General features: G+C 44.8%; 2 protein-coding genes across 2 annotated transcripts; one reads left to right on the plus strand and one right to left on the minus strand.

The window, feature by feature from the left end:
- Window positions 1-5,321: 5,321 nt before the first annotated feature.
- LMOD3 (leiomodin 3) lies at window positions 5,322-11,891 on the plus strand. Its single transcript, XM_030502187.1, has 3 exons — window positions 5,322-5,622; window positions 7,377-8,744; window positions 11,823-11,891. The coding sequence occupies exons 1-3, from the start codon at window positions 5,329-5,331 to the stop codon at window positions 11,847-11,849; spliced, it is 1,689 nt and encodes a 562-aa protein (XP_030358047.1). The 5' UTR covers window positions 5,322-5,328; the 3' UTR covers window positions 11,850-11,891.
- A 2,350-nt stretch (window positions 11,892-14,241) lies between these two features.
- ARL6IP5 (ADP ribosylation factor like GTPase 6 interacting protein 5) lies at window positions 14,242-24,422 on the minus strand. The gene is made up of 3 exons (XM_030502189.1): window positions 24,028-24,422; window positions 16,285-16,502; window positions 14,242-15,979 (listed from the first exon to the last, which is right to left on the minus strand). The coding sequence occupies exons 1-3, from the start codon at window positions 24,201-24,203 to the stop codon at window positions 15,807-15,809; spliced, it is 567 nt and encodes a 188-aa protein (XP_030358049.1). The 5' UTR covers window positions 24,204-24,422; the 3' UTR covers window positions 14,242-15,806.
- Window positions 24,423-24,548: the final 126 nt, after the last annotated feature.

A 24,548-nucleotide genomic window follows, 5' to 3' on the forward strand; every position in this document is an offset into this window, starting at 1 on the left:
TCCGAAGAATACACTTCCTCCCACTCCCAGCATCACTGTGATGCCCATGCTTCCAGTGGGTAAGGGTGGTGACACCCTGTCTAATGCACAACCTCCTGCTTTGTCTGGCAGAGCCTTCCCCTCATAGCTGTTAGACACAGATTCAGGACCATATGGATCATCTGCCAGGGCAGGATTTATCATCAAATACAATTACCCCACGCTTTGATGCAGCAAGTCAAACCTGATGTGATGTTTCCTCCTTGGAAGAAGGGACGGTGTGAGTCATGGTTGATGCTGGTAGCCCAGGAGGACACAGACGTCAGGCCCTTCATGAAGGAGGAGCAAGACTTTTGACCAGGAAGTAGCTCCTTGCTATCCATCCAACATTGTTATCCATGTCTGTCCTTCATGAAGGGAATCACCATAAGTCCTTCAGCAAGTCCTTGACTGCGAAGGGATGTGCTGCGTCTCCCAGGGCATCTCCTGCCTGTCTTAAGCGCAGCAGGCATGGATATCATTTTATATTTAATATTTAGAATGTCATCAAAGAGCTGCAGACGGAGAAGAGTTTGCAGCCAACCATGGAGTAACTCTAGAAGAACCCCTTCCACCTGTTCCAGGCTGAGGTTAGGGAAGGACATACCGCGTGCATACACAACGCAATCCCCAAGTAGCCTTGCCGGCATCATTGCCCACAGGCGTGCTTTTGTGGCAGGATGATACGAGTTGTGAATCTGTGATAGGTCTGGATGTATAAAAGTAAGATACACCCTATGTTTATTGTGAAGGGTGATGTTGTTTCCTAGAATGACTCAGTTTCTTATCTGATCTGGCTTGTGCTGAATTCAGTGCTTCATATAAACGTGGAGGTGACCGCTCGTTCAAAAGGTTATGATGATGGCTGTCACTCCTTGAAAAGTCCCTGGCATTGATTTATTGCAGTTCTGATTTCATAGTGCTGCCGTGCAACATCTGGAGGGAAACTAGAGATTTGGCTGAAAAGGGAAGGAAGGTTTTAAAGTTTAATTCTAGCTACTGGTTTTACTGTGAGGCTTTTGTCTCTCCTGAGGCTCTGCTGTGCAAACCCAGAGCAGAGATAAATCACAAGAAGGTTTTTATGCAGACTGTGTGGAGAATGAATGTCTTCTCTGAGGGTCTGAACTTGCATTTCTGATGTGAAGCATCGAATCTCTAAGCCTGAGCCTGGGCCTGTCGCACAGGCAGATTTGGAATAATAAGCCCTTGGTTAATAACAGTAATATTTGGGTAAATGCCCAGTGTAATGACCATGGGTAATGTGCGATCAGCGCTGTGTATGCCCACTCTGCCTTATGCAAACCAAGATGTACACATAGGACTCACCCGAGCTTTTGACTGCAGGATTGCTTTGGACATGCCAGTGAGGGGGGTCAGTACTCTGCCCGAGACTAAAATGTTGTCTCCTTAATTTCTGACATGACCAAAGTCCCCTCCGTGCACCCACTTTCTCCCTGCATGTTTTAATGTTTTCTTTTCTCTGTAAGAAGGAATGCGGATGATGACAGAGGTGTTTTTGTACTGTATAGGGAGGACCCAGTGTAGCTGCAATCAGACTTCTCTGAAAATGGAAACTAAAAAATAATCACTATGTTCTTTTTTTGGCCCAAATTAGAGGCATCTAGGTCCCACTGAAACAGGAGAAGCAGCTCTGCTTGCTCCTCTTGGAGACCTCGCTGCAGTGAGATGCAGGGATTCAGTGAGCATAGGCCTGAGGGGCTCGTGCCCCCATCCCTGCTGCTCCATCCCATCTCCCGTGCCTGCCACTTCACATGGGGCTTGGCTTTGTAGTTCCCTGTCAAGAAACTTGGGCAAATACCTCGAAAGTCAGATGTCCTCTATTTAAGCACCAAACTTAATCTGATGTATTTATATCTCTAGCAGTTCGGAGGTGTGGCAGGTGGTTTATTTTCCCAACATGATCCCTGGTGTTTTTCCCACAGGGTGTCTCTCTATGATTGCTTTCGTTACCTAGTAGTTGTTATTGTTAAGATTCCATCATCTGACCCTTTATAATCCCCATATTGCGTTACACTGCATTGCTGGGCATGCTTGGTGTATGCTACTGTTTGCCAATTTTAGGCTGCCCCATCAAACCTGTGAGTTTCTCAAAAGGGATGGAAGGTTATGTTACACAGGCACATTCTCCAGCTCCTTCCAGTTAATGCCTTGGCAGTTGGAAATGCCACGGATTGGTAATAGAGAGGAATAAATGCATGGGTTTTATAAGCAGAAAAATTAAAGCCAACATCATAGAAATTGCTCTCAAGCATTTGGCATCAGCATGTGTCCCATGAGTTAGCTTAAAAATACAATAGGTTTTAGGCACTTGAAGCATGGCTTGGTGGCCTGCTTCATGTCAAATGGTGACACAGGGGTCAGCCTCTCTTGATATATGAGTTAAAAACTTGTCAACCCTTTTGCTTTCGAGACAAATAGGTGAAGTTTTGAAGAAAATGCATAAATGAGAGAAATCAATGAGGTGAAACAATCCTGCACAACAGCCTGCTGGGTTTCATGCAAGAGTTCGTCTGTACCTGCTTTAGAAACAGTAAGCAGCGAGTATAAACTGTTCATTCCCAAGGGCAGGCCTTTTCTTCTATCTGTTTGCTCCTAAAGTGTTTTTACTTAACACTTGTTAGGTACCAACTTAGCATCGTTTTTCAGCTGCTACGCGCAGGAATCTGTGGTCGCTGTGCAAGTACCTCTTGTCTTCTGCTTATGGTTTGAGCATGGCTGCTGGCACAGCTCTCTGCTGTTTGCTAACAGAACAGCTCATGCAGTAGTTTATTAGTCCGGATATTCCAGAGCAAGTGTCAAATTGGTGTGAAAATAGCAACTGCTACTGATGGAAGTGGCTTTCCTGTCTTAATGAAAGTTGAGGAATGAGTGATTGTTTTGGAAAGCTCCAAGGGGAATACCTGCAAAAGTTATTGGGAAGAAGATGGGAGTTTTGCCTTGGAGAAGACTTCTACATTTGGCTGTGAGTGTGTCCCCAGCCTGGATGGTGTTATTTGTTGCTGTAACGTGCCATTTCCAGTGTGCCAAAACACTAAGCAACATGTTAGAAAAGGAAGTGAATCCTGAACCCGAGGTAATTTATAGAGGAGAGACCTAAAGTAGGCAGAATGTGATACCCACCTTGGAAATCTGTGGGATTAGCACCTTTGTCACCAGGAGAGGTGCCACCAGGCAATCCTTTGGGTTTGCATCTGACAGAGTAGGCATTGCTCCAGCAGTATAGTATTTCCTAATCATGGTATTGACAAGCAAAATATTTCTAGTTAGAAGAAAACCTGCTTTTCAAATACCTGATGCGGTGTTCTCAGTATCCCTGTTTTCCTTCCTGAGAGGACTTTCATAGGTTTGACCCTACTTAACTTAGCAGATCTGACAAGACCATGGCCCAAGATGGCCAGGCTGAAGATCATGGAAACACAAGAAGGTGGCCAGGGGCTTTATTTACACTCAAGAAATCAGCAAGTGATAAGTAACCACTGAATAGCCAGCTTCTGTGATCCAAACAGCATCGCTTGGGAGAATAACATACCAGCTACTGAAGAGCATTGATTTATTTGATAACATCAGGAAACCATTTATGGTCTCTACTATGGACTGCGATCACTGGGGGTTAAAACTGCTAGACTAGATTGATGTGTGGGTCTGCTGTTGTGCTTGCTACTGCATAATATAAAATAAGGATGTCCCCTGAAATACCAAAGGGGCAAATGAAGCCTGTACATTCTTGGCTTGGGTTTTTGTTATTTTTTCCTTCACCACATATTTCATTCTTAAAGTTTTGCTCTCTTCCCCACTGTGACAGTATTAATTAAATTAGGACCTTTGGATAATGGCTTTTTAATAGAGGTTAACAGGGCTTTGAACACCATGTTTCTTGTTACAAAACACAGCAGAGAGAGACCATCGTCATGCAGAGACTATTTTGCTGCTGGCAGACTCCAGCAGAGTATGGTTGAGACTGTAGTGAGAAATATGGCCTAAAAAATGGTGGGGCTTGGTCTCACAGCCTCTCCTCTGTGGTTTCTTCCCTATGAAAGATGCATTTGATTTGATACCCGCTGCAAGAATGCTTGAAATTATAAGAAGAAATCTTCCTGATGCAATGAGCAGTCCAAGCTGTGGTGTACTGAAACTGCACTGCGGTGGAAAAATTACCTGTCCCTGCTACTCTGCTTTTACAAAGCAGCCATGAGCACAGTGGAGCTTTGGTTTTCTGGATTGACATGTAGATTTAGAAGCCAATAAAATATTCTGAACAAAGAAGGATGTACTTAGGTGGAATGGATACTTAATGAAGAAATGGCTTTCAGGTCATCTACAGTTACATCAGTTCTACAAATATTAGGAAAGTAAATCTTTGTAGTTGCTTATTAATTCTGTAAAACAATGGTAAAAAGTAGGAAAAGGATGAACCTGAGATGAACTGTCAGCCAAGATCTGTTGACAGTGCAAATAATGTCTGTGACAGAGACAGAGCAGTCAAGAAACAGGGTGCTGGCATTGCCTCTGAGCAGGCTGGATGGGAGCAGGGCATGGATGTGCTGTGGGAAATCCCACAGGGAAATGCTGCCTAGGGTCACCCAGGTTGGTTCAAAGGGCTGCTTCCCATCCCCACATGGACCCCTGCCCTGAAGTACAAGATGTGTGTTGTACTGATTGTTCACCTCCCTTTTTCCACCTTGGAGGATTTTACCTTAACCAAGACCTGGTATTGGAGCATCACACCAAAACCACCGGCAATATTCAGCAAGGGTTAGACCTGGCTAAAGCCAGTGAAGAGCCTGCAGTCCCTTTTGAGATGTGTGAGACATTATGGACACAAAGACGTTGTGCTGATTCTTCCCATGGTGCAGGATTTCAGCTGCACACCTCACAGGTACCATTAATGTCACTACACCCTCCTACAGCAATCCAAGCGCGGGATGAGGCATTCAAAGGCGTAGTGCTCCAGGAATCCTCTAGAAAATAGCCATCCCCTGCCTTACTCAATGGGGGACTCACCAGCTGCACTGAAATGTCAGAAGGGTTTGCACAGCTGACAGGTTGCTGCAAATGGAGCATCGCCATAAATTCCCTTCATCCAGCCAAGTGCAGCTTAATATAGACCTAGCTGCGCGATCCGTCTCCCACACAGAGACTGAGAGCTGCCACAGCTCATGACCAAAGCATGAAGTTGTTGATTTAACCAAATGAACTACTGCTAGTGAGGGGCAAAAAGAAAAATATCCTTTAAAATTGATCTTTCTCTTCAGGTTTAACAAGTAATACAGGAAGGAGAGAAGAACAAACATGTCTGCACCCAGGCAAAACTCTGATGATGAAGAAGTGTGTACTGAGGACATCGATGAAGATGAAATCCTGGCAAACTTGTCCCCCGAGGAGCTAAAGGAGCTGCAGTGTGAGATGGAAGTCATGGCCCCAGACCCTGAAGTCCCAACTGGGATGATACAGAGGGATCAGACGGAGAAACCCCCAACGGGGAGCTTCGACCACAGGTCCCTGGTTGACTACCTGTACTGGCAGAAGGCATCCAGACGCATGCTTGAGGATGAGAGAGTTCCCATCACCCTCTTGCCCTCTGAGGTAACAGGCAAAAATCACTAACATTTATTATGCATCTGCTGTGGGATCTGATTTATAGTTTTAATACCTTAACCTGCCTCTGCTTCCATCCCTTACATAAGGTACAGTACAAACTGAAATTAATCCTAAAAGCCTCAAACATGTCAGCATCCAGCTTGGGCTGACGTCAGGGTTTAGTAATTTTTTAATTGCTTTTCATGAGTATTTACTTAAGCTTTTTAATATTAGGAAATCCTAATTATGTTTCAGTAAAGCAAACGGCGGCGAAATTGTCATAAAATCAAGTTTGGAGGATGTAACTGTGTGTACGGAGCAGCACCATATTGCTTTTCCATAGAAGACTACGTTAATCATATGTATTAAACTAATTAATTGACAGAATTTAATGTTCTAGTGAACAAAACCCCAGAACACTGTATTTTAACTCCATGAGTTAGTCCAACCCTTTCCAACACAGTACTTAAGTTTATTCTACTATCCCTATGACTTTGAAATAAAGTTCTAAGGTCACACTTAGATGTTTTTCAGGATGAGAGCCTCACTTAAAAATAGGTTTATAGGATGGAAGCTTGGCCAGATGATATGTATCCATCCCTAAACCTAAGTGAATCTGAGGTAACTGATTTATTTTCTTTTTAAACACTAGTAGTTCTGCTATTGCACAACAGCATATCACAGACTTCCCAGGGCAGGTTTCGTGGGCTGCCTTTGGATAAGGTGGGAAATCTGAGGGGTTTTTCCCTCCTGCAACACTCTTTTACCCTCAAACAGGGTAAAACTCAGTTACCCTCAAAGAGACAATGTCAAGCCATTTGCAACTGGTCAAGCCATTCCCGTACTAAATCCATTCACTGCCACAGCAAGTAGGAATCACAGCCCTGAGGGCAGGAGTGACTTGTGACCTTTTTGCCTGACTTTTGGTGAAGCACAAGCCATGACACTGCCGTGCCTGAAGCAGTGCAAATCTCTTATAAAATATCTTGATCTGTATTAGTGCTTTGTTGGCATTTCTCAGTGACAGAGGAACCACTTGCAAAAAGATGCTTGAAAAGAAACCTCAGCTAGGAGGGTCTCCGGGGATGGTGGAAGTTTGCAACTGATGTTATTTTGATGATGGAAGCCCCACTGCCTGGCAGCAGCTGTGTGCAGAGTCCAGTTTCCTGTCTCTGGACCAAAACTGAGCTAATACTTTGCTTTATCAGCAGTGACATGCTTCCTTAGCTCTGATGCTCTGGCAGCTACTAGAGCAGACGGCTTTGTTGTCTCACGTGCTGGATGACTCCGCTGTCATTACAATGCGCCCTCTTCGCTCGTCCTGGGGCTGAGCAAACAGTCAGTGGTTAACACTGATTTCCAGTGGTTTGTGGCACATGAAATAAATTTTCTTTTGACAAGGAAACAATAAAAATTACACAAAATCCAGAAAGATACTTTGGGTGAGAGAATCTTACCCCCCAGAAGGGTTCAAGGACCACCTTAATATAGCATTAAATATGCACAGGATTTAGTAGTCAGGATTTAATCTCATAGGCAAAAATGAGAAACTGGTTTGCAGCCACTTTAGCAGCAATCATTCCTGTGCTCCCAACCAAGCCAGCACAGCCCTGACTTATAGGCAATGATACTTAAGGATTTTTCTATAACGTATGGGCATAGAGGTATTTAAATCCAGCCACTACATGTTTATTTGAGCAGAAGGTTAATGTAAAGAAGTTGTGTTCTATTATTTCAGCTGTGAGGTTTTGTCTCCCTAGAGAAGTGCTGTGGAGGACGTAGAAGCAAAGGACAGAGGCAGCGGCAGGAGGGTGCCAGGAGCGGAGGGAAAAGAGAGACATTACAAAAACGAGTACTTGTCCAACTCAGGAACACAATCTGGGGAGACAAAGAAGGATGGGAGTGATGAGGAGAAAGAGGGGGAGGAGGAAGATGAAGAAGAAGAGGAAGATGATGATGATGAAGATGAGGAGGAAGAGGATGAAGAGGAAGATGAGACCGAATTGGAAACAAAGGAGACTTACACCAGTGAGAACCGTCACAGTAATCAGATAAGTAAGAAACCAGGTACAGAATCAGGAGAAGGCACAGAAAAGCCAAATGAAAAGAAGATATCAAAATTAAACATCCCCCAAAAGTTAGCACTGGATACGAGCTTCATGAAGATAAGTGCCAGGCCTTCAGGAAACCAAACCAATTTAGAAGAGAGTCTGGAGAAAGTCCGAAAAAACAACCCAGACATGAAAGATCTCAACCTGAACAACATAGAAAACATCCCCAAAGAAATGCTGATAGACTTTGTCAATGCCATGAAAAAGAATAAGAACATAAAAACATTCAGCTTGGCCAACGTGGGAGCTGACGACAACGTGGCTTTCGCACTGGCCAACATGCTGCGGGAGAACAGGAGCATTACCACGCTGAACATCGACTCCAATTTCATCTCTGGCAAAGGGATCGTTGCCATCATGAGGTGCCTCCAGTACAACGAGACGCTGACGGAGCTCCGCTTTCACAACCAGCGGAGCATGCTGGGCCACCAGGCAGAAATGGAGATCGCCAGGCTGCTGAAAGCCAACGCCACCCTCCTTAAAATGGGCTATCACTTCGAACTGCCGGGGCCCAGGATGGTGGTGACCAACCTGCTCAGCAGAAACCTGGACAAGCAGAGGCAAAAGAGGCAAGAAGAGCAAAGACAGCAGCAAATGAAAGAGCAGAAAGAGTTGATAGCAATGCTGGAAAATGGACTTGGGTTGCCTCCTGGCATGTGGGAGATGCTGGGGGGACCGCTGCCCCAGCTGAGGATGCACGAACCTCCGCAAGCCCCAAAACCATCTGACCCCATGGCTGTGTCTCTGAGCAAAAGGCAGGAGAGTGCGAGGCAGCAGACCCCCAAGCAGCCGAGCAGGGAGAAGCCTGTTGAATTCAGAGTGGTCAAGCTGAAGAAGATTCAGCGCAAACCCCCAGTGCCAGAGTACGTGGAACCCACCGAGAAAACCAACCTCAAAGACGTCATCAAAACGCTTAAACCAGTCCCCAGGAGAAGGCCACCTCCCCTGGTCGAAATAACTCCGAGAGATCAGCTACTAAACGACATTCGTCAGAGCAATGTTGCCTATCTTAAACCGGTAAGTGCTTGGTAATGGTGGTTATGGAGGGAGTTGTGGTCACCTAGTGTGCTCCAGAGCTGCTGTTTGACACATTGGCCATTCAGTGGGGTGTGCAAATGTACCCATGCACCCTGTGTCATCATCCTTCTGCATCAGGCTGCCATTCCTGGGTGCAGCGGGTTGTTTCCCCTGGCAGCATAAAGGTATGGCTTGCACAGAGAAATGACAGCAAGAGCTGAGGCTGCAGCCTTGCACATCCCTGTTCACATCCATGAAGGTAAAAGAAAGGATATTCACTCAGGAGGTAAATAGAACCACAGAAACTCACCATTAGCATACTAGTGATAGCCTATTAGTTATGATAGGCAAGTGCTACTGCAAGATGCTTGTTTCAAGAGAGCACCAGGTATTATTTTTCATATTAGTCCATTCTCAGTCCCCCATAAACCCCATGTTTCTCTTTTCAGTAACAGTATTTTTCTTTAGCTCTCACTTTACACGCAGGAAAGCACCATCGCTTGTCCCATTTGATGAAGGGTGAACAGAAACACTGTCAGCAACATAATTTACCAGTGACCATCCTGCTTCCATGCTGCTGCAAACCAGGCCAAGGCTGTGGGAAGTGGGAAGGGTCTGGTACAGTCATGGTCCGGGACTGCCTTCAGTTGGTTTAGTTTAAATGACATAAAAATTTTTCATGTAAGGGGAGATTTCATATATTTTTAAAGTTATTTTCATTCTGTAGAGTTACTTGCTGTAACAGTAATAATGTAAAAACCCTTGCTACAACAGTTTTCCACGTGTTTGAGCTTTACATTTTGAGTTCTAGCAACAAGATAAGTAAAAGATGCTTTTTCTCAGCTGCCTGAATATGTAACACATTTTTACAGATGCCTAAAAACATTTCAGGTAAAATAGTTGGTCCTCTAAAGTACTGTTTTCTGGCAAAAGGTACAAGTTGTATCTGGGAAGGATCTGAAATCTAGTGTAGCCACACAGCCTGTGGACTTGCTCCCGTCTGCCTCACCCAGTAGCAAGGAGCGTGTTATTTTAGTGACCCTCTGTTTAAATCAACTGCACAATTCTAGTGCTAATAGGAAAAAAGAAGTTAGATCCATTAGCAGTGAAGATGCAGCAAGATTATAAGAAGTACCACAGGATTTTTTGTGTTTCTTTTTGAGCAAATCTTTGCCACTTGAAGTGCTCAGCAGTCATAACTTGAGCAAATGTGAGCTCAACATCACCACGGCTTTCAGAATCCAAGTCCCTAATTGTGATAACTGCCTCTTGGTGATGCTGCTACTTGGGTACCAAATACATGGGCCACCTCTCCAAACACTGGCCACCAGATTGAAACTTTTGCTTTCCTTAAACGTTGTATTTCCTGTGGTGAAGCACTGGAACAGGTTGCCCAAAGAAGTGATAAATGCTCCATCCCTGGCAGTGTTCAAGGCCGGGTTGGATAGACCCTTGGGCGACATGGTCTAGTGTGAGGTGTCCCTGCCCATGGCAGGGGGTTGGAACTAGGTGATCTTAAGGTCCTTTCCAACCGTAACTATTCTATGGTTCTATGAAATACTAAAAGCCAAGTGATGTATTTGTATCTAGTGGTGTTGATGCATCTGTTTGTGTTGTTAAGGCCAGAGGAAGAGGACAGAAAATCCTTTGCAATTAAAAATGGTCAGTAGTACTTTGTAATTCATATTCTGTTTAATATTGACATTTTGATATAGTGGGCACAGTTTGCTTTCATCTATACCTACATAGAAATAATTATCCCCTCAGTGATTCCAGAGAGAGTAGCTTGTCCTGAAATTTTGACAAGGGTAGGTCCTGCAGTGACCTCTGACTCTGGTCCAGGTTTAATGTGACTATTCTGCCAAGCCAAGTTTTGGGGTTGTGGTTTTACTGGTCAGTCCAACTCAGCTGCAGCCAGAGCCTCTCCTCAGGGTATTTCTGTCCTTTCTAGGCCAGTCTAGATTTTTCATTTCAGACCCATGTATAAGCCTACAAGACCTGCTCTTGTAAAGGTCATGGTTTCATCAGGGACTGTAGCGATAGGACAAGGGGTAATGGGTTTAAACTTAAACAGGGGAAGTTCAGGTTAGATATAAGGAAGACATTCTTTACTGACAGGCTGGTTAGGCACCAGAACAGGCTGCCCAAAGTAGTGGTAAATGCTCCATCTCTGGCAGTGTTCAAGGCCAGGTCGGACAGAGCCTTGGGCAACATGGTCTAGTGAGACGTTCCTGCCCATGGCAGGGGGTTAGACCTAGATGATCTTAAGGTCCTTTCCAACCCAAACCATTCTGTGATTCTATGGTTTACTTGTGTGTGCCAAGACACTGTGTGATGGCAGGCTGGTTCTTCATGGCCACAGGATGTGCTGCTTCCCCTCCCTGCAGGAAGATGGAGGATGATGGTGCTGGTGCTCTGCTGGGCACAGCCCTCATTTTACACAGTGATGATTAAGAAACCTGCATGCTGCCATGTGCCAGGGAGCAATAGTGAACCCCAGCCGTGTCCTCCTAAATCCTCAGGAGGTTTTTATGAACAAGGGCTGTGGGGTTTGGGGCGGAGGGATCAACTGATGGTCCATCCTAAATGGGCCAGAGAACAACTGCTATCAGAGCCCAAGGAAAGATAAAGCAATGGACACATATTTGGGGTTGGGCTTTGTTTGGTCACTTGTGGGGGTTGTTTTTCTTTCTGGTCCCCCGTTGTTGTGCCACATGGCTTGGATTTGGGGCATTTGGGTGTTATTCTCACCCGCCTGCATGATCTTGGTAACTCCTTATTTGCCTCGATATCCTCAGCTTCATCTCTAAAAAGGGGTTTTACTGCTTGAGCAAAGCTGGGTATTTGCTCTGTGGTGGGATACATCACTTGCAAATTGATCTATTGGGCATCAAGCATTGCACATAGCAAGTGGGGAATTACAAATAAAAGAAATTCCCAAACAGAGCTCCTTGGAGCTCCCAGCTGCTATATTTTGATCTTTTTACAGTTTCTGGAGGTTTTTATTAAACTAATCTGGCTTGGGAAATAATACCGATAAATTTCCTCCTCCTAATATTTACTGTCTTCTTTGTCCAGGTTCCATTGCCAAAGCAGCTGGAGTGAGAGACCAGACTGTCCTGAAGAAAACAAACTGGAATACAGACTATTCAAGTTTTGCTTACAACTGTTTCAGCAGATGTTTTCTGCAGAACCCAGGTGGTATATATGACTCTTTGGGAACAAAGCTTGTGATACATACTTTTCTAAGTGTGGTGAAAACGGCTGGCATGGGAAAAGTCAGTGCTAAGCATTTCCATCAGGTATCAAACAATCCCAGTGCCATCTGTCTGCCAAGTGGATTTGAGGCTCCAGTTTGTTGTGGGAGTATTTTCTCAGAGGCATCAATAACCTTGTCTTTCTAGATTGTCAGCAAACTATTTTGCTTCCACGTTGTCCTTCTGCTGCCAGATTCTGCAGGAATATGCTGTCTGCTTTATCTTATCTTTCTTTTCACACACATGCTCCTTTATTATTCTCTTGTCCATGAGAAATGTATCTGGCTTCCATGTATACAGCTCCATTTTTTAGGCTAAGGAAACAGGAATGAAATAAAGCTCTCTGTAAAATGTGTGCAGCACTTCCATGGCTAACAAGGCGCTCACAGAACAGAACGACTGCTCTGGTACATCAAACACCTCAAGCTACCTCTATTTCAGAACATAATCTCATTGGCATTGTACCTGATCAGCATGTAAAAGGTGATGCTGTGCTCCGCTTTGAGAGCTGTAATCTTCACTCCCCACGATTCACCTCTAGCCATGATATATTCCTTAATTACAGCTGCCTTGGAGCGCACTGAAATCCCACTTCAGGTCTCTCTACACATCTTTCTTATGGCAGGAGGATGAGCCTCACCTCTCTTTGCCAGGGGTGCAAGAAACTCATCATTCCTCCTACAGAGTGGGAATAGCACATCTCCCTCCTAGCAGGGCTGGATGAATTGGGGTTAAACTTTCGTGTACACAACTTAGTTTTTTCCTTAATGCTTTTGTGATTTGTTTTTCCTCCCCTTTTTTAATCACATTTCACCAGATTTTTTTGCTGCAAGCCTTGTTTGTAAAGCAGCTACAGGTAAGTCACACATCCACAGGAGACCAGATGTTTTGGGGTGGTTTAGTTTTTTTTAAAGCTATAAGGCAGAGGGAAAGAACAAAGCCTTTCCCTTTGCTAACATGCAGCTCCCCTGCATTCCTGTGGCTGATACACTTGCTAAAAGGCATAGCTTTGCAGCCCTGGCAGGATTTCCTTCAGGTGAGTTTCTCCTGGCTCCTGCCTGTAACTCTCAGCAATCCCAGTCCCACCTTGCTTCCCCTTCCCAATTTATTATACTAGTCCTGTAATACCAGCAATATCCAAGACCTCTTTGAATCCAAGGTAGTTCAGGTTTTCATTTATCCTTGTCCTTTGTGCATTTATTGCCTGGTCTCTTTCAAATCTCCATCTTCCCAATTTGTAAAGCTCTTTCTCAGCTCTGCTTCTGTCTGCAACGGTAATGTCCCAGACTTGGGAAACTGGCTGATGTATTGCCTAAGACTTAGCTGGTGGTTTTTAAGTATCACCTAAGAGGAAGAAGAGAGCTATTTCTGCATGGCAGAGACATAGAAAAGGAAGTAACATTTTCACTGCACCCATTTCATACAGCCCTCTGTTTCTGTAAAGGATAAAAGTAGGAAGGGAAGGAACTTGGTACTTCTAACCAAGCCCTCACATGGAGCACAGCAGCAAATGACAAGCGCAAAAAGCGGCTCTGCCAGAAAGCACTTTGAGCATGCTGATCTCCATACTGGTTTCAAGGCCAGGCTGAAACTCCAGCAGTTGGGAAAGGAAGTACAAAGGAAAATAGAACACAATCTCCAACTCAAGCTGCCAGGTCCAGATGACTGCTAACACCCAGAAGCAGCCAAAGCAGCCGTGCTGCAGAAGCTGACATGTATTACTAGGGTACAGACAGGAAGCCCTGCTCTGATCTGTGTTCTCCCACCGAGCAGCTTCTCGAGTGATCACAGGAGGAGGGAGGCAGCCAGATACAGAGATCACACTGTTAGTCTGACTGCAGCAGTACTGCTCCAGGCACAGCTCCCAGTAATCCTAGAAGCAGAAATCCCTCTCAGGTAATTAAAAGCAATATAAAATCCCAGTTAAGTAGAGTTGTGTAAGAGACTGAAACAGCACAAACAAATGCCTGAAGTACTCCACCTCTGTCGAGCAGCCTGCATAAGGATGCAAGAGCAAGGCCATAATGTTTCTGCAGCTCAGGGGAACCTTGTGCCTCAACAAAGTTAACACAGATAAAGAGATCTCAAAGCCAGCAGCTTAACCACAAGCACAGGCTTGCAGCACAAGCTGCAGGGTGACAGATCTCCCATCACCACTCTATGGAGTTCCACTGACCATTACAACAGAGACAAGCTCAAGCTTCCAACCACTTTCCCAACCTGAAATAAAACACACTCGGTAATCACCATTAGAATTTATTTTTCTTCATAACTGTGTAGTTTTTAAAATTCTACAGTAATGATGAAGTCAGGCTACTACGTTCTTGAAGTGTGGAAACAGTTTTCAAATAACAAAGACCATGCGCTACAAGTGAGGAACAGGCCATTGACTCTTCAGCTGGAATATACAGACATGTTCAATAAATACTGATCACTTTAACACTTAAATGGAATGACATGTTCAGATTCCTACACAGTTCACTATGAAAACACCATGGTAAGTTACAGAAAAGCTTCAACTTTAAGGATCGTGGTTTTCTTTGTTAAATTAATGACTCTGATTGATAGAAAAGAGAAATGCAAGATCATTTGAAATGGCATGTCACCTGGACAACTTTCCCTCCCCATTGTTGGTAAGTTCCTGTTATCAAGATAATTTCCAGAGCTGGCAGTTAAGTTAAAATATATAAAAGAATCCCCCCCAACATTTTCAGTAGTTGTTACAGGCAAATATATTAATGAATTTGGAATGGGTTTTCAAAAACCGTATCTTGACATTTATTGCTTTTACTTGTAAACCTGAAATCCAGTTTATTCCTTTGAAGAGTGTCAGAAGTACAGAATCAGTGAGATGCATGTTTTACTTGTATCTTTGCATTCTGGTTAAGAAGAAAGAAAAAGATGACCCACACTCGAGAACACACATACACCTCCATCTACAGAACAGCCTATACAGACTAAAGTAGAACAAGGTAAGTTCTAAAGTAGCAGTTTTTTGAAACATCAACAGGGTAGAAACCCAGCTCACCCAATGAATCTGAAGCCTTTTTCCCTTCCATGCCTGGCCATAGTTTAGCTGGTATGTCAGGAGGTCTGGCTCTCCTCCAGAGAGGAGCAGCTTCTATAGATCCAGATTTCGGAGAGACGAGAGGTGTGTTTTACTGGAACTGACAGAGGCACATGCCATATTCTTCATGCTTAGATCTATTCAGACTGTTTCCTGGCTGCTAAAGGAGGAATGTGAGCTGAGGGCAGGAACTCATTCTCGCTACAAGTACTGCGCAGTTTTACCACTAGTTCAACTAGCAACGTGGTCTTAATACAGACCACTCAAGTGAGGGATTTGGAGGATGCAAGAGACCTACTTTTGACACTCCAGCTCACTTTGAGCATTGCCAGCCTGAAGGTGCTACCCAGCAAAAACTGCCTAAACTGCCATCTTGTAGATCTGAGGTGAAAGGGGTGTTACTTTTAACAGACAAATTTGCTACAAGACAGCTGGAGAGACTGCATTCCATAGGTTTCCATCTCTTCCTCCTCTAACTCCCAGAAGAAGAGACAAGCAAATGCTTTTAAGTTAGTATGTATTTGTGTAAACACCAGAACGTTTTGCTATACAATAGAAAGAGACTGCTGCTTTTATGTTCTTAGAGGAGCCCTGAAGACATTGGAATACCTGTATCCTGCAATTATTAATCTTTACCACGTGCATTTTCTGTTTTGTACACAAACTGGAAGCAAGCTTGAACAATAGTAAATAGCAACTACACTCCTGCAACAGGTAAAAATGCCATGTTGCAGCTGCTTACTCCTTTGCTTTAGATATGTAGTCAGCCAGTTTGTTGATACTATCCTCTTGCTGTTCTAGAGCATCCAGTATGATGCCCATCGGGGTCTTCTTCAAGCCTATTCCTTCCATCTTGTTCTCCAGCTTGTTCTTTATGTTCCGGAGCCTCAGAGAAGCATGGACAAACATCACTGCATGACAGAAACATTTACTAATTGTTAATGCCCAAGGAATGCATAGTTCTTGCAGCACTCCAGCACCGTGACAGCACTGGAAGAAGAGGAAGTCTCAGTGACCACTTAAATAATCACAGGTACCCATTTAATAATGACATTAAAGATGGCTTGTGCTGTTTTGCGTCCCCTCCCCACCCAAGTTTGTTTTGAGGTCATTTAAATAGAGATAATGAAGGCAACAGCCAATTTAGACTCTGCGGACTTAACTGAGAAAGCTCAAGTCACATCCCCTTAGCCCCCCAGAGAAGAATAATACTTACAGAGGAGAGGAAGAGTGATCCCAAACATGAACACCATGACATCTCCCAGGTAGGAGATCAAGAAGTAGCTAGATAGCATGATGACCACTACAAATGAAGTTGGGTACTGTTTCTTCAGCTTGCGGAGGATATCCTTGTTGTGTGATACCCACACAAACCCCATGAACACCAGCACCACCACAGTACCACCAATAAGCATATTCAGGGGACTCAGAAATCTGGAGAGGAACAAAAAGAAAATAGAAGAAAGTGTCCCATTTCAGAGCCTTCATGACTTGTGTCCACATGGCAAACATCTAGCTCGCTGGTAACCTGTTACTAGGGAGGTAAGGCACTAAGGAATCAGTTGTTGCTGTCAAGACCTTTATCAGCCTGAGTTTTAGGCAGAAGCTAAATATAGCAACAAGTGCAACTGAACAAGCAACCCTTAGCAGTGAAGTTAGAAATTTAGATAATATTTGTCTTTATGTCCTCATCCTGAGCACAGCTCAGGATAATGGGAGTTTCTGCAGCACCTCATCGATAGCAGCAATCACCACCGGGACCCCTCCTACCAGTGCAATCTACACATTCCTTTGTTATCAGACTGAGCAAATCCCAAGAGCAGATGGAGCCAACAATCAGCTGCCCAAGGAACTGATCTCCCTACACATGACCAAAACCAGGCTCAGCCTAGGTCTTGAAATGAATTAGCTTTTCATATTATCTTGTCTAGGTTTGCACAATGGGAAAGGTAGGGCAACACTGAGTAAAAAAAAAAAAGTTACTTTACCATTTCTTATTTCTGAATAAACCTTATTGGTTTACACCCAAACAAAATGACTTTGTGAACCTGCAGAAGGAGCTTACCACCATCAGCACAACAGATGTAGCCCTGTCACAAGCAAGCATGCCTGAGAGTCAGAAGGAACTGGAGTATGGGACAAAAGTGGAGCCAGCCCTGGCAAGAGAGTCACTGCTGAGGTTTGTGTTCTATTATTGTTAGCAAGCAAACCAAGCCATAGAGTAGATCAGCTCTGGACTATAAACAGCAAGTCCCTTTTTTGAGCCAGGGCAAGAACATCACCTGCTCAAACCACTTCCCAAGTATTCAGAGCTTGTTGAGAGTCAAGCTTTCAGCAATGACTTTGCTTAGTTTGTTTCTGTACTCACACAGAGTCCAGGTTCTATTATATTTACTTATACAGTAATAAGTGATGTGATTTCATGTGTATTCTGATTTACTTGCTTATATGTGCACTGATTTAATTACACAGCAGCTGAGGGCTCTGAGCTGCTACAACTATGACAGTAACATAACACTGCCCTGCTAAAGCCAGATGTAGTCAAGATGTCCTCTTGCAGACTTCACTGTTCCAAAGCTAACAGGCACAATGACTCACCACTCCACCCCACTGCTGAGGAGGATGCTTTGGTTTGTGGTCTGTGCTTCATATCCGGCACAGGCAGAAGAAATCTGCTGCTAGACTGGTATGCCAACACCCTACCTGCAGCACCAGAGAACATTTTCCTGGAGAAGGAAGAACCCCCAAGCATTATTTCAGAGGACAGACTGGCTCTTGATTCTTTACGTCAGTTGTGCCAACAGGAGACAGGACAACTGGATAGAAAGAGATTAAAATTCAGACTAGTTCCCCACCTGCTTCTGCTACTCATGCTGAAAAGCCAACAGGGCTTTTTGGAAGTGGTGATAGGGCAGACTTGCTTGTTGCATCTGAGTCACTCCCTGTCGCCAGCCAGATTATATTTAGCTCTGAATTGTCAATCTAAATTTTCCAGGCTGGAAAAAGTGAACAGCATTGCTCTGGAAGGAAATCAGTTTCATCTCTGCTCCTTTGCAGCAGGAGAAGGAGGGTGACTCATGACTGGACCACACTAGTGCCTGGCCTATATACGTACTACAGGACACATGAGATTCTTAAGTTAAAAGTCACCTCTACATCACTGCTATCTTGAAGCAGAAATGGCCAAACTTGCCCAGGCAACTCGCAACAACCAACTTTTTATTCCCAAAAATCTATGTATAAGGTAAGCCTGGAAGCAACAAAGGGCTAGGCAGAGCTCCACTCTACATTCTCTCTGTGTCTGTTAAATACTCTCAAAGCTTTCTTTTCCCTACTCTCATTACAACTTCAGAAACTGGTGGTGAAGAGTAATTCCTCTGTATTTATAAGGAAGAGACCAAAGACTTCTCTGTTCTATGCTTCTTACTGGCATTACACAGGTTCTGCATAATTGACTGGGATATGAAGAAAACCAACCCAACAACCAACCAAAAACCCAGAATGCATTCAAAAGATCCCACCTTCCTGTGGAAAGTTATTTGAATTACAAGTTTTCTGAAGTAGGCTGCATTCCAATGGGTACAAGGAAACAGCGAACATAAGTATCAAATGAAGTCATTCAGAGCCACATGCAAGCAGATGGGGATAGCAGTTGCCACTAAAAACTGGTATTCAAGTTATCAGCCATGTGTCCACAGCCTTCAATACTGTTGATTACAGTACTGGATAGGGTGTCATATGCCAAGCTCCCCTTTACTGCTTGGCTCACCCACAGCGTAATTCGCAGCACTAAGATTCTCATAGAAATTCATATATAGAAACTTGTCCAGCAATGGCATTTTTGGGGAAGGCAAACTTCCATTATCCAGTTTTGCTCAGATCTGTTGGCACACTGCTCTCAATAACACAATAGCTGAAGACAAACAAGGAAAAAACATGGCCACATTATTTTAGAATACCAGCATCTGGGGAAAAAGAGAGCTGTATAGCAGCCCAGAAGTCACCTTACAGTTGAACCACCAACACTGCTATTGGCCTTATTTATGTAGAGATCAGAATACAATATGCCAAATTTACACTCAGGCAAGAAGGCTGGAAGGCTTTCAAAGCTGCAGAGACAAGGTAAGTGACCAGCCATTATGTATGTTACAAGATACTTTCTAAATATAATTCCCTTTAGCAGGGATTTGAGACCTCTCAAAACCCTAAAACTGTAATGCAGGGCACTATTAGCATGGCCATGGTGTGGTAACTTGAGTTTACATTGCTCAGATGACTTAGGGAGAGCAAACCTCTTTTGAGGTTGGAGAAGAAAACCACTAGCTTTCATGATTCTGAAATGAGTCAGTATGACAGGACTAAATAGCATTTGGGGGTGCTAACAGCCCAGAGCACCCTAGCTGGATGATCTCCTTCACTGCCTTCCGTGTTAGGCTACAAGCCTGGTAGGATGCTGTGACCTCCAGTACAGCTGGGACAAACTGCCAAGGAAAAGCTGTCACCTAGACTGAGTTCCAGCAACATTGCAGGGCAACTTGCATTTGCACTCCTGCTGCCCTTCAGAGCTCATGTTTCCTTCAGCATCTGCTTCGATACAAAGTAAAGAGATAGGGAAAATAAATAAAAGAAACATCCTGCCTGGCTGTAGGGACACGGGCATTGTCCTGTGCCAAGTAGCACCACAGGACACTTTGTGTTTGGGAAGTAGGACCAGAAGACAGCAGAGATGTTAGCAGCTGGGTGTGCAGTTGGGTGGGAAGAAGTACTGGCAGCTACCTTTGGCCAGTAAAACAGATTGAGATACTTTTTTTTACTGGATTCATATTTCTAGCCTCTGCCCTTACATGTATCACCAGATAGGTTAGATTTGCTAGGTGCAGGAAAGCCCAGAGCCCTGCTTTCAGTGACTTACCACATCACCTCTTTTTGTCAGGTAATTTCATGTCTGCACTTGTGAGCAGAAGAGGTGGGAAGTTATTTGGAGAATATATGGCTATAGCATAGGGAAAGGAGCTAGGCAAGACACAATTTTCATGCAAGACAAGAAGCCTCCTATAGCACGAGCCCAGAAATACGACAGGCCACATAAATGGAGATGATTTAAGGATGGAACTAGCTTGCTTTTGCTTTTTGAGATGACTGTCTCTGGGTGACTATTCAGCGGTTGCTGCCACATCTGTTTCTCTTGCATGTGACCAGGCAAGTCTGAACAAAAGCCCTGAATAGAAGGCTTGCAGTAATTGAGAACATCATCTTTTTGCTCAGAGCAGCTCAGTTAGGCCAAGACATCAGAAGATGTTATATCAGACAAGCATGAAAAATCCCTTTTAGAAGACCTTTTGCTCCACCATGCTCCGAGCAATGGGCGGGCTGGAGCACTTAAATGCTTCCTTCCTCATTTGTATTCATTTAAATAACTTTAAATGATAAAGTCCTGCCTCCTCTCTCTTCATACTTGTAGCTTCACTGAGGTTATATAGCTGTAACTAGAGGTAGCACTAAAACTGTGTATGGCATATTGTCCCAGGTGATGGCCCTCAGCATCCACAGGTTTAGCAATGCTTCTGTACTTACTGTTGCTCGCTTGCATTGCTTTGAGGAGCCAGATCTTTATGACGTTATGTACTAATATCATTAGGCAATGTATGTTTTAAAGCAATGTGTTTTGCTCACTCATTTTTAATCTTTCATCATGCATTAGAGAAACTGAGCATTTTGTTGCTCTGGGGTCTTTGTTTTGGCAAGGGGATTGCTACAAGCACATCAGTTGCGGTAGTGGTCTGGGGGAGGAGAAAAGAAGAGACACACACTCATTGCTAGGGGTTGTGCAGATGGACAGAAGGTGTTTTAGAGTAGAAGTGGCAAAGGTAAGAGACATCGAACCTCAGGCTGCAAAGAAGACATGCCAGAAGAGAATGAAGACTTTCTTAGATGCAGCACTCTGAAATCCACCTTTTAACACTGTCAGATTTAGAAACTAATTTTTAGCAAGTACATTGCAACAAAAGCCTAGAAGAAACTGCACCAATTTAAGCAGTTAAGTTTGAACTGCAAGACAGAGCCGCCTTGTTGGAGTAGGTGAAAGCATGGACAAATTCCACTTATTAACCAAAGTGATTGTTCGAGGGGAGCTGCAAACTGCTGTGGGAGTCACTCATTTTAATAAGTATCTGTACAGCACTCACAATGACAAGGCCTTGGCTCAGGGTGAGAACAGGCAGCCCAGCTCCTGTGCAACTGGGAGAAAGGGCACAATTTGATTTAGTAAAGATCCTGGGTTGTATCAGCAGTCTACTGCAACAGAATTGGGGAAGGGGAAGAGGGAATAGTATGTTAGTTAAGATTCATTCCTAAAGGAATTTGGAGGTTGGGGTGGGTGCAAGAGACAAGGCTGCTACCACCAGCCTGTGTTAGCACGAATTCAGTAGTTTTAGTTTCTTGTTCACCAATTTATTTCCTACCTAGTCCTGTAGGCTGAAAGTAAAATCTACATTATTACAAAGCACAGAACATCATTTACATGTAACAGGAGCTATCAGAGAAGGCGGAGGGAAGGAGAAAGGCAGGGAAACGATACAGCAGAGACCATTACAATTCCACTCACTCGTGGTAAGGTTATTCCATACCATGTAGAGAGACAGTAAAACGCTGGAGAGGTCAACTTTGTTGTAATAGAGGCAGTAAACTGAAGCTGTGGCAATAAACACTGTACTTCCAGTATCCAGAACACTCTAGGCTACAATTTCCACGTCAGCCAGCACCACCACAGCTACCAAGTATTACAATAGCTGAAAAATACCATCTCTGTGTTACAAGTCTGTGTATATAATTAGATGGTTTAAAAACAGGTAGAGTTGGTCATGGGGTAAGTTTAGTTTTGATCACAGGAAGACCACTCCATCAGCAGTTTCAATAATCCTGCCGCTAGGCCTATGTACATCCCTGGAGTTCCTAAAAAGCCATGATTCATCATTTATCACTCAGAGATTCCTGCCTATTGCAGAATGAAGTGCAAGACAGCAACTTAGTCATCAATTTAAATTGATCAGAACTTTCTTTACCTTTCTCCCAAAGCCAAGTGAAAAGCCTAATTAAAAAAAGGATAGCTTCTCTCTATTGAAATATCATCATGTTTCCTTTAGAGTTCTTATCCCATGCGCTTTTACCTCAGTGTTGTAAGAATCGAATTAATCACATAACAAAGGCTCCAAGACAAAAATCCCACTCCATGTGCTCCTCCTCTGTCAGTTTTCAATTCAGAGGGTTACCTCTCAATATTAAGATATCAGAATTGCAGTTCTGATATTAACCTCCATCTCCTGTGTCTCTTCCTCCTCCATCTCCCAAGCCAGGAAAATAGTGGGAAATAATTGGGAGATATATTGCCCTTGATCTGAAAAGATCAGAGTTTATAAGGAGGAATTTAGGAGATTGAGTAAAAGCTGCTGCCATCCCTGTTTTCCAACCAGAGATATCAGAACTGTTTACATTTTTCCCCCACCTTCTCAGGGAGAAGAGCTGTCCCCCTGCTTTCCACGGCCACTGTGATTTACCTACTCATTGAGAGCTGGCTGCAGCATCATGCTGCTAAACAAGGGTAGATGAACACAGAAGTTTAGACCAAGGTGGTACAAGAACAGCAAGACCATAGAAATCTCATTTTACCAGACTAGTAGTCTATAGAGCTGAGAGCAACATATCCCCAACAAAAGAAAGCCTATGCCACTATGCCAAACCTTAACCACTGTATGCATCAAGAAGAAAAAGCAGCATTCTCAGCCTGTACTTTCATGGACCACAGGCCAGAGCTCCCTGCAACCCAGAGAATCTTCAACTTAGATACTGGGTCAGCAGCTTCAGGAACGCTAACAAAGTGCTGACTGCTTAGCAAAAAGAAAAAGAATGGATTTAGGGGCACAATTTTAAGCTTCTGCAGGATAAGATGCACTACAGCCAAAACCACTCTGGCCTAATGGCTGGGCAATTCTCCAATTTAAGCATTTGCATTTGTGCATTGTTTGTTGTGAAGAGTGGAGTATTCCAGTTTCCATATTAAAAGCTTAATTGTCAGCTTCTCCTGCATGTCTGCTTAAGAGCTTTCTCACCAAAGACCTAAAGCAATACTTGAGGAAAAGTCACATAGGCTTTAACTCAAAAGATGATTATAAAGTTATTTCCCTATTGTCTTCAGGAAACTTCAGCCTGACAGAACATCATACCAGTGGATGGTCCTACCTCTAAGGTCTCAATCCCGACCACCACAATTAAATGAGTGGGTACATTTCTGCTTGGTATTAAAGGTTTTTCAGTATGAGCTAGCTCAGAAATAGGAAGGGCTTGCTCTCTCTCCTGGATATAAGCTTAGCGCTGCAACGAAGAGAATTAATCTTTTTTTTAATTCAAATTGAAGCTTATCTCCACTTGAGCAGCCACACTGGACAGATTTAGTGAGGAAGCACAGATCACTGCGCAGGATGCAGCTCAGTTTTGCAGAGAGCAGCAGCATCTGCACGCAAACCCGTTGCTGCTTTCTGCCAGCGACAAGCTGGGGGTGCCTGGAGCCCGCTCCCGTGGGCAAAGGGAATGATGAGCAGTCCATGGACGAGGGAGAGAAGCGGGACTCCTCAGACCTGTTAGAGACCCACCAATAAATAAGTCCTAAACCCTCTTCCTAGCCCATCACGCCCCTCCTCCCCTAGAGAGGCTGTCACCAAGGCCTTCGTACTTTAAGCGACGCAAGGTAAATCAGAGGGTTAAGGAGAGGCGGAGGAAGGGAAAGGCAGCTCCCCGCACCCCCGGCAGCGCAGCGCGCAGGCCCCAGCCCTTTCCCATGTCACCGGGCCGAGACGCAGCGGCACCCGCCCGGGGAACGGGGCGTCCCCCCGGGGAACGGGGCCTCACCGGCCCGGCCCCTCCCCGCCCGCCGCTGCCGGAGGGAGATCCGGGCTCACGCACTGACCCCACGATGGAGACGACGGCGGCGGCCACCATCAGGTAGTTGGTCTGGTAGTAGAGCAGATTGCTGACCACCCGGTTGTTCCATTTCGAGATGTCCTTGAAGTCAGGCCGGGCGAAACGGTCCGAGCCGGGGAAGAAGTCGTCCCAGGCCCGCAGCGGCGCCACCTGCACCTCCATGGCTGCCGGCCCGCCCCGCCGCGCAGGCCTAAGAGCGCCGCGGCACCGCCCCGGGGCGGCCCCGGCCCCGCCGCCGCCCGACGCGGGGAGTGAACGCCGAGGAAACCGCGCAGGAGCGAGCAGCAGCGCAAGCGAGAGGCGTGTGTCGCGCCGCCCGCCCGGGAAAGGCAGCTAGCTGCTGCCGGCAGTGGCCGCTGTGTGTTCATGGCATCACGGCATGGTTTGGGTTGGGAGGGACCTTAAAGATCATCCAGTTCCCACCCACCTTCCACTGGACCAGGTTGCTCCAAGCCCCGTCCAGCCTGGCCTTGAACACTGCTAGGGATGGGGCAGCCACAGCTTCTC

Source organism: Strigops habroptila, chromosome 11 (genome assembly GCF_004027225.2).
Source record: "Strigops habroptila isolate Jane chromosome 11, bStrHab1.2.pri, whole genome shotgun sequence".
In the NCBI taxonomy this organism is placed as follows: Eukaryota; Metazoa; Chordata; class Aves; order Psittaciformes; family Psittacidae; genus Strigops; species Strigops habroptila.

Excerpts from the sequence above, each read along its gene's own strand:
- ARL6IP5 (XM_030502189.1), bottom strand. The coding sequence starts at position 24,203 with ATGGAGGTGCAGGTGGCGCCGCTGCGGGCCTGGGACGACTTCTTCCCC. Across the intron at positions 16,503-24,027 it reads GCCGTCGTCTCCATCGTGGG|ATTTCTGAGTCCCCTGAATA; the intron begins GTCAGTGCGTGA and ends GTTCCTCTCCAG. Across the intron at positions 15,980-16,284 it reads GATCACTCTTCCTCTCCTCT|TGATGTTTGTCCATGCTTCT; the intron begins GTAAGTATTATT and ends TCTGTCATGCAG.
- LMOD3 (XM_030502187.1), top strand. The coding sequence starts at position 5,329 with ATGTCTGCACCCAGGCAAAACTCTGATGATGAAGAAGTGTGTACTGAG. Across the intron at positions 5,623-7,376 it reads TCACCCTCTTGCCCTCTGAG|AGAAGTGCTGTGGAGGACGT; the intron begins GTAACAGGCAAA and ends TTGTCTCCCTAG. Across the intron at positions 8,745-11,822 it reads ATGTTGCCTATCTTAAACCG|GTTCCATTGCCAAAGCAGCT; the intron begins GTAAGTGCTTGG and ends TTCTTTGTCCAG.